At 34.6% G+C, this 16,458-nt stretch overlaps 1 protein-coding gene across 6 annotated transcripts in view; it reads right to left on the minus strand.

Annotated features, from left to right (window-relative positions):
* Positions 1-16,458, minus strand: part of gria1b (glutamate receptor, ionotropic, AMPA 1b) — a 111,088-nt gene that overhangs the window by 72,630 nt on the left and 22,000 nt on the right. For all 6 annotated transcript variants that reach the window (XR_012396509.1, XR_012396508.1, XR_012396510.1 and 3 more), the window contains 1 exon segment: positions 773-957. Coding sequence is in view for 3 of the 6 variants with exons in the window: in XM_005161339.6 (XP_005161396.1) it covers positions 773-957 (185 nt within the window). In the remaining 3 variants the exon portion in view is untranslated.

The following is a 16,458-nucleotide window of genomic DNA, read 5'->3' on the forward strand; positions in this document are numbered from 1 at the left end:
TATAGCAATTTGCCATATGTTATTTGTCATATGTGCTAGATCATTTTTGTGTCCAGTATGATCCTCGAGCAACATGGCCATACTTAAATGAAAGCAGGACTTTACTTACCGCACCCATAGGTATTGCAAAGCAAAGGCAAACTTTTTTTGTATAATTTAAACTACTTTAAATATTTAATGCATTTAAGTTATAACTTTATAGCTACATTACAACTTATAGCAACATTTAACACATTTTCTAGTCAAGTCATTTCACTGAATTTCACAGTATTCTCCCCAAAATCAAAGCAGAAAATGGTACATTTCAGGCTGGGCCATCAACCTGATTATAAATGACCACAATGCATGGTCAATATATACATAAAAAAACAAAAAAAAAACAAGCATGAAGCATTCACATGGGCAGCACGGTGGCTCAGTGGATAGCACTGTTGCCTCACGGCAAGAAGGTTGCTGGTTCAAGTCCCTTTTGGCATTTCTGTGTAGAGTTTGCATGTTCTCTCATTGTTCATGTGGGTTTCCTCTGGCTGCTCCGGTTCCCCCCCCAGTCCAAAGATATGTGCTTTAGAGGAATTGGATAAACTAAATTGGCCGTAGTGTATGTGTGTGTGAAAGTGAGAGTGTAAGGGTGTTTCCCAGTACTGGGTTGAAGCTAGAAGAGCATTTGTTGTGTCAAATATTTGCTCGAATAATTGACGGTTCATTCTGCTGTGGCGACCCCTAATAAATAAGGGCTTAAACCGAAGGAAAATTAATGAATAAATGAATTTACCAGGTTTAAGATGGAGTTGAGTCTCTCCAGCTCACAGTCCAGAATGATCTTGAACTCCTTCTTATTATCCAGATCTTGGATGGCTTTCAGGAATGCCGCTTCTGTCAGTGTGTCAAAGTTTATGGACGTCACCTGCCAGGTCTTCTCAGCTGCAGTGTCTAAGATCTTCTGCAACACTGTCAGACCTTCAAAAAATAAAAATAAAAATGAGCATCATGATTGAACATTCATAACAGGCAGCTGCTTGCATGGGTACACTTTTGTTTCAGCACAATATGTCGAAGCATCTGTACATATCAGTGTTTTAAACCATCTTTGAATACTGTAACTCTAAAGGAGGTAAAGTCCTGGTTTGAAGAAGGGAGAAGCTCTGTCTCCACATTCAGCAGGGGGTCCCTGCTGTTCTGCTCCAGCTCTAATCAACATCTGCTTTCATATCATTTACAATCTCCCGCTTAGATTTATGGACAGCTCAACACTTCAAATGTTCATCTTTTCTTCGGCTTGAAGAGAATTCTGGATGTTTTTTTTTTTTAAAGAGGACAAGCAGATATGAGTTTGATGTTGTTTAGTATGATGATGGTTTTGAAAAACTTTGAATGATCATAGCTAAATGAAGCATTTTGATATGCAACATTTATTTTTACCCTAAACATTGCTTGGTGACAGGGGTATTCTTAATGCATTACGATGCATGCATAATCACTTATAAACAAACGCATAATATTTTGCATAATCTGATAAATGATCATAACAACAGTTGAATATATGCATGCATTATGCATTAATGCTTATATAACTTTTTATTTTAAAATGCTTTTCTTCCTCACTAATGTTTAGGAAAAAAAAAGCAATAAATTGCACATAAATAAAAGTAAGAATTACATGCATATACTATATATATATAAAAAACTTCTAAATACAATCGACGGTTTATGCTTTATGTTTTTCAGCTTCCTTTTTGTTTCTAATATAAATACCATGCTGCCATTTAAATAGGTATAGATTTAGTAAAACTAGATTCAGTTGTATGTTTTCTATTAATTCAAATGGTATGAATTGAAAATGTAGCTAAAAAAGCTATTTTGTAATTTTGCACACAATTTTATTATACTTTTTATAGGAAATTATTTATTACCACTTTACGGTATCTTATAGCTATTAGAAAGCAATAAGTACTAAGAAACAGCCAATATGAATGCTGATCAATTTGAGAATGCTAAAGTGTTGCCATATTATGTACTATAAAAAATAGTCAAAAATAGTCAAATGATTGACAGCTGAGAAACTAAATCTGTTAAATGACAGTAACATATAGTTTTCTAAATAAAGTGCAAAATATATAAAATTTTACAGATAAATACTTTTAATGTTTTACAGAAAAACATTTTTACTCATTTAAATTAAGTTAATGTACTGTATTTTTTTTCTAAAATTATATATAAAAATATTATATATTTAGAAGTAATAGCACCAACCAAGTGACTATTTTTTAAGTTTAATATATTTAACAGAATGTATTTATTTTATGCTCAAACACATTCAAAGGCCTTCAGTTTTACAAATATACAGTTGGAGTCAGAACTATTAGCCCCCCTGTTTATTTTTTCCCCGATTACTGTTTAACGGAGAGAAGATTTCTTCAACACTTTTCTAAACATAATAGTTTTAATAACTCATTTCTAATAATTGAATTATTTTATCTTTGTCAAGATGATAGTAAATAATATTTGACTAGATATTTTTCAAGACATTTCTATACAGCTTTAAGTGACATTTAGAGGCTTAACTAGGTTAATTAGGTTAACTAGGCAGGTTAGGGTAATTAGACAAGTTATTGTATAACGAAGGTTTGTTTTGTAGACTATCGGAAAAAAAATTAAGCTTAAAGGGGCTAATAATTTTGTCCCTAAATTGGGAATAAAAAATGTATAAATGCTTTTATTCTAGCCAAAATAAAGAAAAAATATTATCAGACATACTGTAAAAGTTTCCTTGCTCCATTAAACATCCTTTGGGAAATATTTAAAAAAGAAAGAAAATTCAAAGGGGGGGCTAATAATTCTGACTTCAAGTGTGTGTGTGTGTATATATATATATATTCTTTTATTTATATAATTTTTTCTTAGATTATAATGATCAAATTGCAATGTAATCCACTAACAATTCTACAAAGCAATATTTTTAGTCTTCATTCTTTTATATGCTTTGTTTTTGTTTTGTTTGTTTTTTTGCAGTAAAAGAGTGTAAGATGTAGTATACAGCTAAGATATTAAGAAAACAAGATGTGAAACTCAGGAAACCTGAATATTTGAGACTAATGGGACATATCAGGGGTGTCAACTGCATTATGGCTGCTCTCAAAGGGCCTACAGTCTGTAAGGTGTTACTTGTCCTAAATAACAAATTGTTAAATAATTACAATACAATACAACACAATACTTATTTATAAAGTTTATTTTAAGTTTATTTATAAAAACAACCAAAGTTGACTTGACTGCTTTACATGGGAGTACTATAGACAGGGAAGAAAGCAGAATATAAAAGAAACATTTAACAAACAAAATCAATAAAGCAGTGATCAAAAAGTATTAAAAGCCAGAGTGAAAAGATAGGTCTTTTAAATGGACTTAAACATAGAAATGGAGGGGGGAAGTCTACTGTGAATTGGTAGACTGTTCCAGAGTTTAGTACCAGCAACTGTAAATGCTCGATCACCTTGTTTTTTTAAGCCATGTTGTAGGTACAGTGAGTAAATTGAGATCAAAAGATCTTAATGAACAAGAGGGGGTATACAAACAGAGCAAGTCAGTAAGATACTGAGGAACAAGATTAATGACAGTTTTGTAAACAAATAATACAAATGTAAAATTTATTCTGTATTTAATTGTCCCTTTACTTCCTTACACCATATTGAAGTAACAAATAAATACATGTATTTGCATAAATGTAAAATATAACTTAGTTCTCTATAATATTTTAACATGAAACCTTTTATCAAGTTAAAAGAAAAACACATTACTCCATCTAAGTAAATAACATAGACAATCATCAGACACAAGTCATTGCCTTTCTCCAAAACAGTGTCACATCTGAGAGATGCAGAACTATGAAACAACAAATCATTTTGAGCTGCTAATGAGTGACAGATAGACATTTGCAAATGTCAGACAATACAATCTTGCACGAAAGAAGTGATTGAAGCAAATTCTGTGTGTTCACAGCAAATGCGGTAACCTACTTGCACAAATGACTAAATCATATGCTCTCACAGGCCACAAAAAATCATATGGCCTAAAGTTTGAAGTGTGGGATATACAGTATGATCCGTTATAACTTTGATGGCTAAAATTATAGCAGTATTTTACTGCTGTTACATTATAACGTCACTTATAAGGCATTTTACAGTATATCTCTTATAGACATTACGAACAGCCTGATCTATTACAAATACAGGCTTCACAGAAAGTGCTACTCACTTCTGTAGTTTGCTTCTCTACATTGCATACTCTTATCCTCAAATGTTTTTCCTCTGGTGCTTTACAACGTTTCAAAGAAAGCAGAAACTCATATTGTGCAACAGTTTTTTGTAATCCAAGATATCAAAAGCCACTCCAGCATTTGTATGAACTGCTTTTCTAGGAGGAAACGACACAATGTGATATTAATGGACATTCCTCTTCCGAGTGCTAGCGTTTGAATGGCGTGCTGTGAATTTCATTAGAATGGAATGACCAGTTTTATTGGCTGTCTCTCATCATGCAGAGGTGTGATGTCTGAATAAACAGGCACCGTTTCAGATCATTTGACTTCTTCTTCCAAGCCGTTCATCAAGGTAATTTTAAACCTGCATGCAGTTTAGCTTCTTGCATATGGAGAGAAACTAATAAAAGAACCAACGACTGATTGTTCTTCAAACAGGAAGTTTCTGCTGGCACTGACAGCTTGTTTCCTGTGCAGCAGACGCACTGATATAATTAGTTTAATGAAAGATGATCGTTCCTCAGAAGCATTTGCATTTCTTACGGTGAGTGTTTTCCGAGTCTCTTCTGCTCTATTGACTGAACAGAATTAAGCAAATTCCCCCATTTATTAGACTGTTACCTGGGTCAATACGAGTTTCCAGGATAAAGGAAATTAAAAATTATTTCATTTGCATGTGCCAAAGCTTTCAGAAAAGTTCTTGTTGGTTTTGTTTTGTTAAAATTTCATGCCACTTTTAAACTTTAGTTTAACGTACTTGATTAATGATTACTTGAAAACATAATAAAAAAAAACAATAGAGAAATACAAATGGCTTGATTTAGCAGACAGAAGTTTTTTTAATAAATGATAATATAGAAAACTGCTTCGATGCTTTCCCCAATCCCTCTTTGAAATAAACTAATTAAAATCATTTGAAATTACTTTTTTGGTCTGTTTCAGGGCTCTAAGGGCTTTTAGGTCTCTATTTTAATGATCTAGGTGCAAGTCTAAAGTGCATGGCGCAAAAGCATTAAGTGTGTGCCCGAATCCACTTTTGCTATTTTAAGGACAAAAAAAATATGTTTGGCGCCCTGACACATGGTCTAACAGGGTTGAGCTTATTCTCTTAATGAGTTATAGGTGTGTTTTGAGCATAACGTGCCATAAACCATTCAGAGTCTCATCTCCCATTTTCTTTAACAGTCAGTTGCATCACACCATGGCACATTTGCTATTTACATGGAGGACTTTGTAAGCTTCACTAGCGAGAAAACATTAGCGAGAAAGCCATTCGACCTCTTTACTTTACTCCTTTACTTTACTGGATAAGGAAACGGTGCTGTAATTAAAAATTAAAACTAGACCCATGTTTTCAGTGGTTTCAGTTTATTTACAGTGTATTTATTTATTATTGCCAGCTAGTAAAAAAAAATGATTACAAAAACATCCTAGTATGCCACTACTATGCTAAATCTAAGTATTTTAGTATTTCGTTTAAAAGACACATCAGTAAAACAAACGCTGATGCTACACTGTGTTTAAAAGAGATGTAGTTGCCTATGCAGCATTTCAAACAGGACTTCAAAAGACAATCTCATTCAGACATGTTCCCTGTCAGACTACACCTAAAGGAACAGGATCAAAGTCTCTGCATTTCTAAAAAACAAATTACGGTGCGTTAATACAGCAATCAGCGTTGACTTGTGCCCGATTATGATAAGCTTACTGGTCAATATGAAGGACAAATTCTGCAGGCAGCAGAATTTCAACTTCAAAGACAGCAAATCTCCTATTCAGCCAAAGGCAACTGCCTTCAAAGCAAAAGCCGGATCAATACTGGCACCTATATTCACACACACATCAGTATTTATGAGCAGCACAAATGCAAAAAAAGAGCAGCACAAATGAGCAACCTCCTAAACAAGCCTGACTATATGCACACAGAGAAAAATTAGGCTGAGCAAAGTTCAGCAAGTAAAATGTTTCAACACAAACTAGCTCGCACATTTAAATGGGTCAGAAATGTGACATAAAATTTAAAGAAATTAATTTGAGACAACATTAAAAAGCCAATTTATGTATTTTAATGAATTTGCATTTGTTTTGCATGCTTGGTTGCACTTTCAGTCATGGATTTGGCTTATAATTGGTGCTGCCATCACAACTGCTCGTACATTACAGCCCAGACGTTTCGGAAACTTGGTGTTAGAAAAAACATAATTCGCTTTGCTCTGCTGTCAAAATAAGTCTAAATTCTTTTGTTAACACTATGTCTTTTGAGAAGCTCAGGCTTTATTTTATTTATTTATTTTATTTTAATTTTTTTTCAAATGAGGCAAAAAAAGATTTTACTTTTGGAAGAGAGTCAACTATATCTGGAGATGAGCAGAGAGAAGCATTATAAATATAGACTCTGATTTTGGTCCACTGCATCCAATTAGCATAATAAGATAACAATGCATATCATTAACTAAAATCAAGATGACAATCTGGACTATAACAAACATGCAAATAGACCCTTTAGGTTGTTGTCCACATTAAAACTGCTCTTTATTGGATATTCATTGAAAATGTTTTCATTACAATGCAATTGTGTATAATTCTACATGAATTAAATTCTACCTACAGGCCTCTTGTCCATCTGTACTGGAACTTCACATTTTATGTGAAGAAATCATCAGGCTACAACTTAAATCAGTAACTTTTAAATCAGGGGCCCCCAAACCTTTTCTTATGAAGAGCCAAACACCAAACTTGATTGAGGGCTGTGGACTGAAGGTAAATAATGCAAACTGTATACATTAAAGTTGCCATGAGTAATTTCTAGGGATGCTCCGATCTGGATTTTTGAAGCCGATACCGAGTACAAATTCCTTGTCATCGTGATCGACCGATACCAGGTACCGATTCAAATGCTTCATGCTAATGCATAAAGCACATTTTCCCTCGAAGTATGATACTTAAGTGGAGATCTCGCCATACCTAAGAGAATAAATAAAGAATGTTGTATATATTCCATTTAACATGTCTTTTATAACCATTTAGTGTGGACATGGCATGGTCAGAAGCAGCTTTACAGAACAGAATAGATAAAACAGATGAAAAAAAATGGTTAAAAAAAATTATTGACAATGCAATTTAGAAACATTGCAAATGATGGAATAATAATTTTACATGTCTCACATGTCTAACCTGTCTGTTTGGAGGAGTTTAAAGGCACACCTATAAATATATGACTTTTTTTACTAAAAGAAATAGGCTTATAAACTTTTTATTGCAATATTTATATTACAAAAAGTTAAATCAATTCATTTTACCCAACAACTGTAATGCTTAGAACATTGATGAGCCTCTCGAGATCTGTTCTCTCTCCTCGATATGATTTGCGGGCCTTATAGAGCAACTTTGACTTTGCAAGAGACTCATAGAGATACTAGTCACAGCAGCTCAAAACACTGGATATACAATGTTATGATGATTTACTCTCTCAACAAATACGTAAAAAAAAATTGTTGTTGTAATGGTTATATGAAGACCTATGTGCCATTTTCCAGTGAGAAATACATTTGTTTAGCTTTACAGTTGTTATAAAAGTTTTAAAACACATACTGTATGTTTTATCAATGTGCCTATTATTGTCATAAGACATATTTAAATAAGTTTAATTGTGCACGTACAGCTCGCTTACCCGAGTAAAAAGTCTGTAAGTCCCATCATAGATAGAGAACAACATTCAATACCTTTTTTTTTGTCACAAAGTACAACGAAAACCAGCTCATACATTCACAAATGCTATATATTTTAAGATTAGTTTAAATGTTGCAATAAATGTGTTTAAATGACAAAAAAAGAGAGAAAAAAACGATAATGTAAAACATTCATGTTAAAATCTCAGTAAATATATATATTTTTCACAAATTTTTTCACACATTTGCATTACTAAAAGCAGGAAAGAGACAGGCTGCGCTATGTAAAGCATTATCTGCCACGATGCCGACGATCTCTATAAGTTTGATTCAATTTTCAAGTTAAAGTGAAGACTACACACAATATGAATGCCCAATTAGAAAAATATGAACTATGTTATGTTGTGTTGTGTTATGTTATGTTATGTTATTTTATGATTACTATTTATGAAAATACCAAATGCAAGCTGTAAATTTAAAGTGGGCTGTATTCCAGTTCAGACAGTGCAGCTCGATGACATATAAAGTCTCTGACATCGCCTGTAGTCTCATTTAGCAACTTGATAGCAAGTGTCTTTTAAAAGAAGCATAACCAATTTTAAAAAGCAAAAGTGGTATGTAACTGGTGTGTTTTATGTTGTAGAATAAAACGTTAAAGTATCTTGAGTTTGTTGTACCCACGAACCTTATTTATGTGATTTAACTAAAATCCTATTTAAAAAAAAAAAAAAAAAAAAAAAAAACATTTACTTTAGGACGAGGGACCTGGAACTGCTAAAATGCCAACTTGCTTCCGGGTTCTTGGATACAAATTGACGTCATAGTTCCTCTACTCCATAATTTTTAAAAATCCCCTACTATGGAAATCATTAGCCCCTTTCACACATACAGATCTTTCAGGAATAGGGATCATGTGTAAACAGGCCCCTTTTGAAAATACTAGTAAATTCATTCAGGCAATTTTCCAGAATAAGAAGTTGTAACATTACCAGTAATTTGCCAGAATGCTGCGCTGTATGAACGCAGAAAGAAAATTGCAGCGTTCACGCTTAGCACAAGCTGACGTAAGACAGCCAATCAGAACATTCAGACACATTCACATCCGTGCTGTTTATGAAAATTAAAGCCTTTTAATAGTTTTCCAGACACATTTAGCTGCTAGATGTTGGTCAGATAACGTTTCTATGTTCCTTCTTAATGGCAACCTTCAGTTGCTTGCAGCGCTTTTTTGAATTTACCAGTTTCACTGTGTGAAAGGGGTAACAGCAACCAGCATTCTTCAAAATATATTATATCTTCAACAGAATAAAAACTCAAAAGTTTAGAATGACACGAAGAAGAGTAAATAATGGGTCATTTTAATGACATGTTTGCCCTGTTTATTAACTGTGCAGCAAGATATATGAGCAGCTTCCATCTTCTTTCATCCAACATCATTTTAGGTTGTTATGTTCGTGTGTATGTCTTTGTGTGTTTTTTTTTTCAATTATCTATCCAGGCAGACAACGGTACCACTTTCTAAGTATAAATTTGTCATTGGTATTGTAAAAAAAATTATATAAAAATACAACATCGCCCAACCCTAATCAGCAGCTGTCAGTCATCTTTCATTTCACACCTTTCAATTAAACAACAGATTAAGAAGAGATTTACTAATTATAGAGGGAGTGTTTGGATTATTATGCAACAGCAGCCAGAATTAGGTTTGTCGCTGAAAGAACGGTGAGACAGCCAGTGCATTCATTAAAAGACTGTGTCAGATTGCCTTTTGAAACGCCTCTACAGCCTTGGCCACACCAACGCTCAACCCTCTCCTGACGCCTGCATCTCAGCAGCTGTGAAATTGTCTCGTGCCACAGAGCAAACCTGCTTTATCTCCCACCAAGCAGCTCCAAGTTGCCGATAAGACGAAGGGAGAGACGGACGGCGCGTTCTGTCCATCTCCTGTTAGTTTTGCTTAACGTGACTGCGGTTTTACTGATAAGAGAGGAATAGGAAAAGAAGTGCAGGGATTGTCTTGGAAAAGCAGAATTGGCTTGGTATCACCTGCTCTCGCCGCGCTTCTTCAAATATCTCACGCGCAGGAACAAATTGAATTTCCGCTGGTCTCCTTTGGAGTCCCACACCGTGTGTTTTCCTCGCCTCCTTCAACAAAGCCGGCTGTGTGTTTACAGGCCCTAACTCTATTATCTGGCTCTTTGAGGAGATGCGCACATGCGGCCGGCTCATCATGCCTCAGCTCAGTAAACATCTGTGTGAGTTGGCAAGGACAGATCCGGGGGGTTGTGATCACTAAACTGCTGCGAGCTCCACAGATGATGCTCGGCCCATCTGCAGCGGCTTGGAGATGTCATCTCTGAGCACCTGACAAACGATCCAGTAAACGTGAGAATGAGAATGAGTCTAGGTTAGCGTAGCAATTGTTACGCATGGTAGCTGAAAAAACAACACTTAAACACCTTCATTGCAGGTTGGTAATATCCATTAGGGATTTCAGACTATTTTTTTAAAGATTACAACCTAGCTTATTATGAAAATAAAACACAGTAAAAAGCATTGTAATAGAAACAGGACTCAAGAATTGATTTTTAATTCCTAACCCTAGTGATTTTAAAAATTTTAGGTAAGCATAGATTATGCCAAATGTACCAATGGACAAATGTAAAATTAGAATGCACAATATTGTTGAACAGGCGTATGACTAGGGCTGCACAATATATCGTTTTAGTATCAATATCTACTGGTAGGCTTATAAAGCTGCTATCATCCATCCACATGGTTAATCAGCTATACTAATAGAGAAGACTCTAGATCCAGATCTGTTTTTACATTACTGTGATGGTTGGTTTTAAGGCTGGGTAGGGGTAGAGGTTAATAAAATACAATTAATGGAAAATTTTATAAATAATATAAATAATTCCCTAGTTCACTTAACTTTCAGCCGCAGCCGTATGTTATCTATAGCTGATTAACCATGTGGATGGGCCTGAGCCTACCAAAAGGTGCAGTGGACTGATAACCACTGATAACACCTATTCAATCGAGTGATAACATTCGAATCGGCTTTATACCATTGCGCTACAGTATTTACCTATGCTGGCAATTAGTCTGTAATATTTTCTGCAGATGCACTCCTTTACAAATTCTTCCCATGCATTTCAAAATCAAAACAAAAGCAAGTGCAGGTTGCCAGACTGACTACCAACAGGAGCGAGTCTGACTATCGAGCCTAAAGGCTGATTTAAATATGAAATAAATTGTGTTCTATATTAAAATCAATGACACATGATAGAAGGAATATTCCACATATTAAAAGGTGATTTTGTCCTAACCAACATCTGAAATTTATATTTTAGAAACGGTTTCTATTTTTTTAAGCTGAACAACAGTATTAAATGACAATAATCACCTCAGGTACACTCCATGTACTTTATTCAGTGTTAAATACTAATAATGTGAGTTTGAATGCCATTTTACATGACATGTATAGCCATACTCCTGAAAGCAGCAGCGGATAGTTCACCTCAGATCTTGAAAATAAAATAAACCTTTAGAAATTGAACTTTAGAACAGAGACTCAGTGCAACCCAACACATATCAGTGATTCAGCATCTACATTTAATCATGTTAAAGATGTTTAATAAGTATTAATTAGATTATAAACCTTACCATTTTGTTGGATGCAGTGAGTGCACTATTCTGTGCTTCTGAATGGCTGTATTTAAATTTCTGTCGTGTTTCGTCTGGTGCACTGACGCAACTGCAAATGTCATCCAGTAGCATGTTGTTAGGACATGGAGTTACAGTGTAACCTGCCTACATTTGTAAAATTTATGTTATTTGCTAATTAATAACATCATGTGGAATTCTGAATCCACGTCTCATTTCGGAGTCTGCTACTGTCCGGAGGTCACATTTCAGTCACAAATGCTGCTTTGAGAGCCTTTCTGAATTAATGAATGAATGATATACACGGTTTTCCACCAAGGCAACCCTCGGTGCTGAAATGTAATTGGCTAAAGTGGCAGTGAGTGGGTTAAAAGAACCAAAAACATAGACAGCATTCCGGCACGTAACAGACATTTTTTAAAGCAGCATATTTGACTACAGCATTGTGTTTTAGATAAACAAGATCGTTCACTTACTGTAGCATGTTTCTTAAAAATCTGCAATCATATTATTGTATTTTTATGCTTAAGAATAGCTCTTTTAAGCTTTGTCATGTATACAGTAAAAATACAATTTTAAAAGCTCTAATATCTTACTGATAAACTGTGTAATTCAATTTGATTGAAACGAGAGAAGGAAAAAACACTGTGACAGCAGAGACTGAAGACGGCTATGATTACATCTGTCATGTTATTGCTTTTTCCGGTGAACTCTGGGTTTAATGTGCTACCTGACATAAACATTTCACACACTTTCTCTCTCTCACACATACACACACACACACACACACACACACACACACACACACACACACACACACACACACACACACACACAAACACACACACAAGAGTTACTCAAAAGGTTTAAAATAACCTAGAGACTGAGTACTGTTGTATCCAGGCAACAGGAGAGCAGTGGGGGCTTCTAGAGGTGGTTGTTGTATTTGTGCGTAGATGAAACACATAGTGACCTTGTGTTCCTAGTTCAGCTTTGGCAAACATCTGTATGATACATGATAAGTCTGTTTACTTGGATAATGAATAACATATAATTAAGCATGTGGGATGGGTGTGTGTGTTTGTGAACAGGTAATATTGTGTGATATTATTAGGGTATTCACTGGGAAAGAACTGCTCCTGTTGACAATGTTGTTATTTGCACATGCTCTCTGTGTTGTTTTAGCACCGATTCACTAAAGGAATTATGCAAATCAGGTAACAGCACCAACACTGCCACAAAATCTGCCACGTCTCTCCATCACTGCAATCCAGACACCTGAATCAGCTCTTTACAATTGCCATGCATGTATACACATATGAATACATCTCTGTTTATTTAATGAGTAAATCCTGTCATGATAAATAGGCAGTGTGCACAGACACCTCTTTCAAATGAAATTCTGTTTACCAATTTCTGTAAAGCGGTTCATTTCACTAGACAAATAGAGCTTTGAGGTTTGTAGATTTTAAACGTTGGCTAGAAAATCTGCCTTATAGCCACGGGTTCCTTTGGGAAGTTTGTATGGATTTTTAGATTCGTGACTTTACATTTAAGATTAACCTAAGCTCTGGGCTTAACATTATTTAATGAGAGCATTTCAGCAAGTCAACATACATTTTCTTAGCTTAAATCAAGCATTGCCAATTATAAGTACTGTGCTCGGAATAATTGAGTACACCCCATTTTTTAAATTAATATTTTTATCCATTTCTAGGGAATATATTTTGGTGCATTTAAACAAAACAGATTTATTAAACAGATATATTTATTAAAATATACTAGTCACCAAACAAATTGTGAAATTGAAATATAATACAATTAAATTCAAGCAAAATACTGCAAAACAAAATTACAACCTACAAAATTTCAACTAAATTTTTCAGTATTTTTGCTTTTTAGAATTTATATTTAAAATTTTTCCAAAACATATCAAATTGGGTATACTAGTTTCTGGACCGTTATCGTAAGTTATTTTGTTAGACAAGCTCCAGATTTGGCTCTAGCACTGACTTATTAATTGTGCATCCACAAATATAATATTGTAAAGCTTCCTATTAAAAATATGAATTTAAAAGATTTTTGTTTGTGAGGGATGTACTTATATATGCTGAGCACTGAAGGATTCGAATTTCTACCTTTAAATACATCTAAACGTAATTCAGCGTTTATCCTTTTTCTCATCATCCTCTTTTTCATTACTTTTATTAAAAATAACTATTTGATTATTTGAATGAGTATTTAACTTTGAAATTGATTTGAACCAATGAATAAGTAACACTGCTTTATGAAAGAATGTTCAGTGTCCTTGCTCCTCTCTTAGCCTGTGTATTTTAACTTTGTTTTCAGGAGACACACAAAAACCAGGTCAAAGGTCATGGAGACCTCTGTTTCTCTCCCTCTGTCCCTCTGAACGGAATTACTGATGCAGAGGAGAGGAAAACACCTGTTCTATTTGTTATGATACTGTCTACAGTAATTTAGCTGTTTTGGTTGATAATTCTTTTTAAAGTAATTCAATTTGTATGGTAGATGGACACTGTGTGTAGTGAGGATATTGAAGCCAAATGATGATGAAACCAGTCTTGATCCAATTTGATAAGACAGCTTAACGTACAAGAAACAACCTTGAGTTTCCACAACAGATTGTCTCTTGCGTCTCTTGCATCCATGATTTAGCTTTTTACAGGTCTAAGATCAGCTCTTAATAGTTTAGGGTCGACCTGACCCCCAAAAACCATGGCGCCATCCATATTTGGAGTTTGATACAATTCTTCCTTGACGCACACATTTAGAGATGTCTATTTCTGCTGTAACCAATGAAAACTGTTTACCTGGATCCAACCTTTTCTGGGCTTGTGTAAAGAGTATAATTGCTGCATTGTTTTACTGTAATTCAGAATGGCCTAGGAACTCATTGCAAGTGTTGAAGCTGGCTTCTGCTGATGAAACTTCAAACTATCTTCAGTAAACTTTATTTATTTATTTATTTGAATCTCTGACTCTGGCTCTTCTTCATCCGACAGACTGTTCGTTCTTTGGGTCAAAACTGTATACCATCCCTACAGCACTGTAAGTTTATCTCCCCCACAAGGTGTAAATACAGAGCCTGAAGTACCATCAAAGTGGTTTATTTAAATACATGAATAATTTTCCAGCTCAATCAATATAGCGAGAGTTTGAGGTGTGACTTCTGAAGCCGGCTGAGCAAAGAGGGTGTCTAGTTGATGTGAGACGGTGACATGAGAAAAAAAAAAAATCACAAGCGCAAGTCAAAATTTGCCAGCTTGCCAAAATGCCCAGACACAGACAACAGAGTATTACAAGGTCAAACATTGGCGAGACATTTACAAGATGAAGGATTTTGATGGAATGTTCGCTGAACTCACAGTTTTGTTTTTGTTTTGGTTTTTGACAGGTAAGCTGAGCTAAATGTTTCTGAAAAACATCAGCTCTGTCAACATATGTATAATTCAAATAATTTAAAGATACTGTAACTAGCAAAACGGGTAATATGCTTAAGTGCAGTTTGCAACCTTTTGCGTAGGGCTGTGCAATATTTGAAAAAAAAATGATATGTGATAGTATGCTAATAACGCAAAATTCAATACACAACACAACATTAAACTGCTAATTATTTTTAGGCAAAATAAAGCATCAATACAATTTTCTGAAAGTGAACAGCCATGTTTACTGTTGCAAAAAACAAATTAGACTTTTCAATATTGTTAACAAAAAAAGTAAATATCACCAAAACTTTGCTGCACTGATATAGTTTTATCAAACTGAAAACATCAAGAACACAATCAGGAAAACAAAATTTATCTGAAACAGAGTCAATTTACTTTTTTGCCGTCTTATTGCTTTCTTAACATTGCTTGCTTTTGCTTGGTCATTTTAGCATTCATACTAAAATCCTTACACATTTTGTTTACAAGGAAACCAGTATGTCATTTCTGCTTAGGTTTAGAGATGCACATTATAATTCAACTTCACTTTCAAAGAGTGTGCTAATGGGAAGCACACAAATAATTTTTTTATTTATTTAATCACTCTTATTTAAAACCATTGTGATATGTACTGTACACTACTTGACAAAAGTCTTGTAGTTTAGGAAGTTTTAGGAACAACAAATAAAAACTTGACTTCTAGTTGATCATTTAATAACTTATGGCAAAGAAAGAGTTCTTGCAGGACTCTCAGAGTTCATCAAGATTCTTTGGATTCCTCCTCAATGCCTCCTCCTTCATCTTACCCCAGATATGCTCAACAATGTTCATGTCTGGTGACTGGGCTGGCCAATCCTAGAGCAACTTGACCTTCATTGCTTTCAGAAACTTTGATGTTTCTGACTTTAAAGCTGAATTATGAAAGGGAGCTATCCTGCTGAAGAATTTGCCCTCTCCTGTGGTTGATAATGTAATGGGCCGCAGAAATTACTTCATCGCTCAAGCTGTTGATGTTGCCATCCACTCTGCAAATCTCTCAAACGCATCCATATCGAATGTAACCTCAAACCATGATTATTCTTTCATCAAACTTGACTGATTTCTGTGTGAATCTTTATGTGGGTTCCAACTAGTCTTCTGCAGTATTTGTGATGATTGAGATGCAGATCAACAAAAGATTCATCAGAAAAATCTACCTTCTGACACGTATACAAATGATCCACTAGAAGTCAAGTTATTATTTGTTGCTCTTACAACTGGGATCAACAACAAGACTTTTGTCAGGCAGTTTATATAATTATATGCACATTTTAACAACTTTAACATATTGCACAGTCCTACTTCTACATACTTTGTTGTCTTAACATACTATTTGGATTTTTTTTCTTTCCACTTATAAAGTCATAATTACAAGCTC

The sequence above is a fragment of the Danio rerio genome, chromosome 21 (assembly GCF_049306965.1).
Source record: "Danio rerio strain Tuebingen ecotype United States chromosome 21, GRCz12tu, whole genome shotgun sequence".
NCBI classification, from domain to species: Eukaryota; Metazoa; Chordata; class Actinopteri; order Cypriniformes; family Danionidae; genus Danio; species Danio rerio.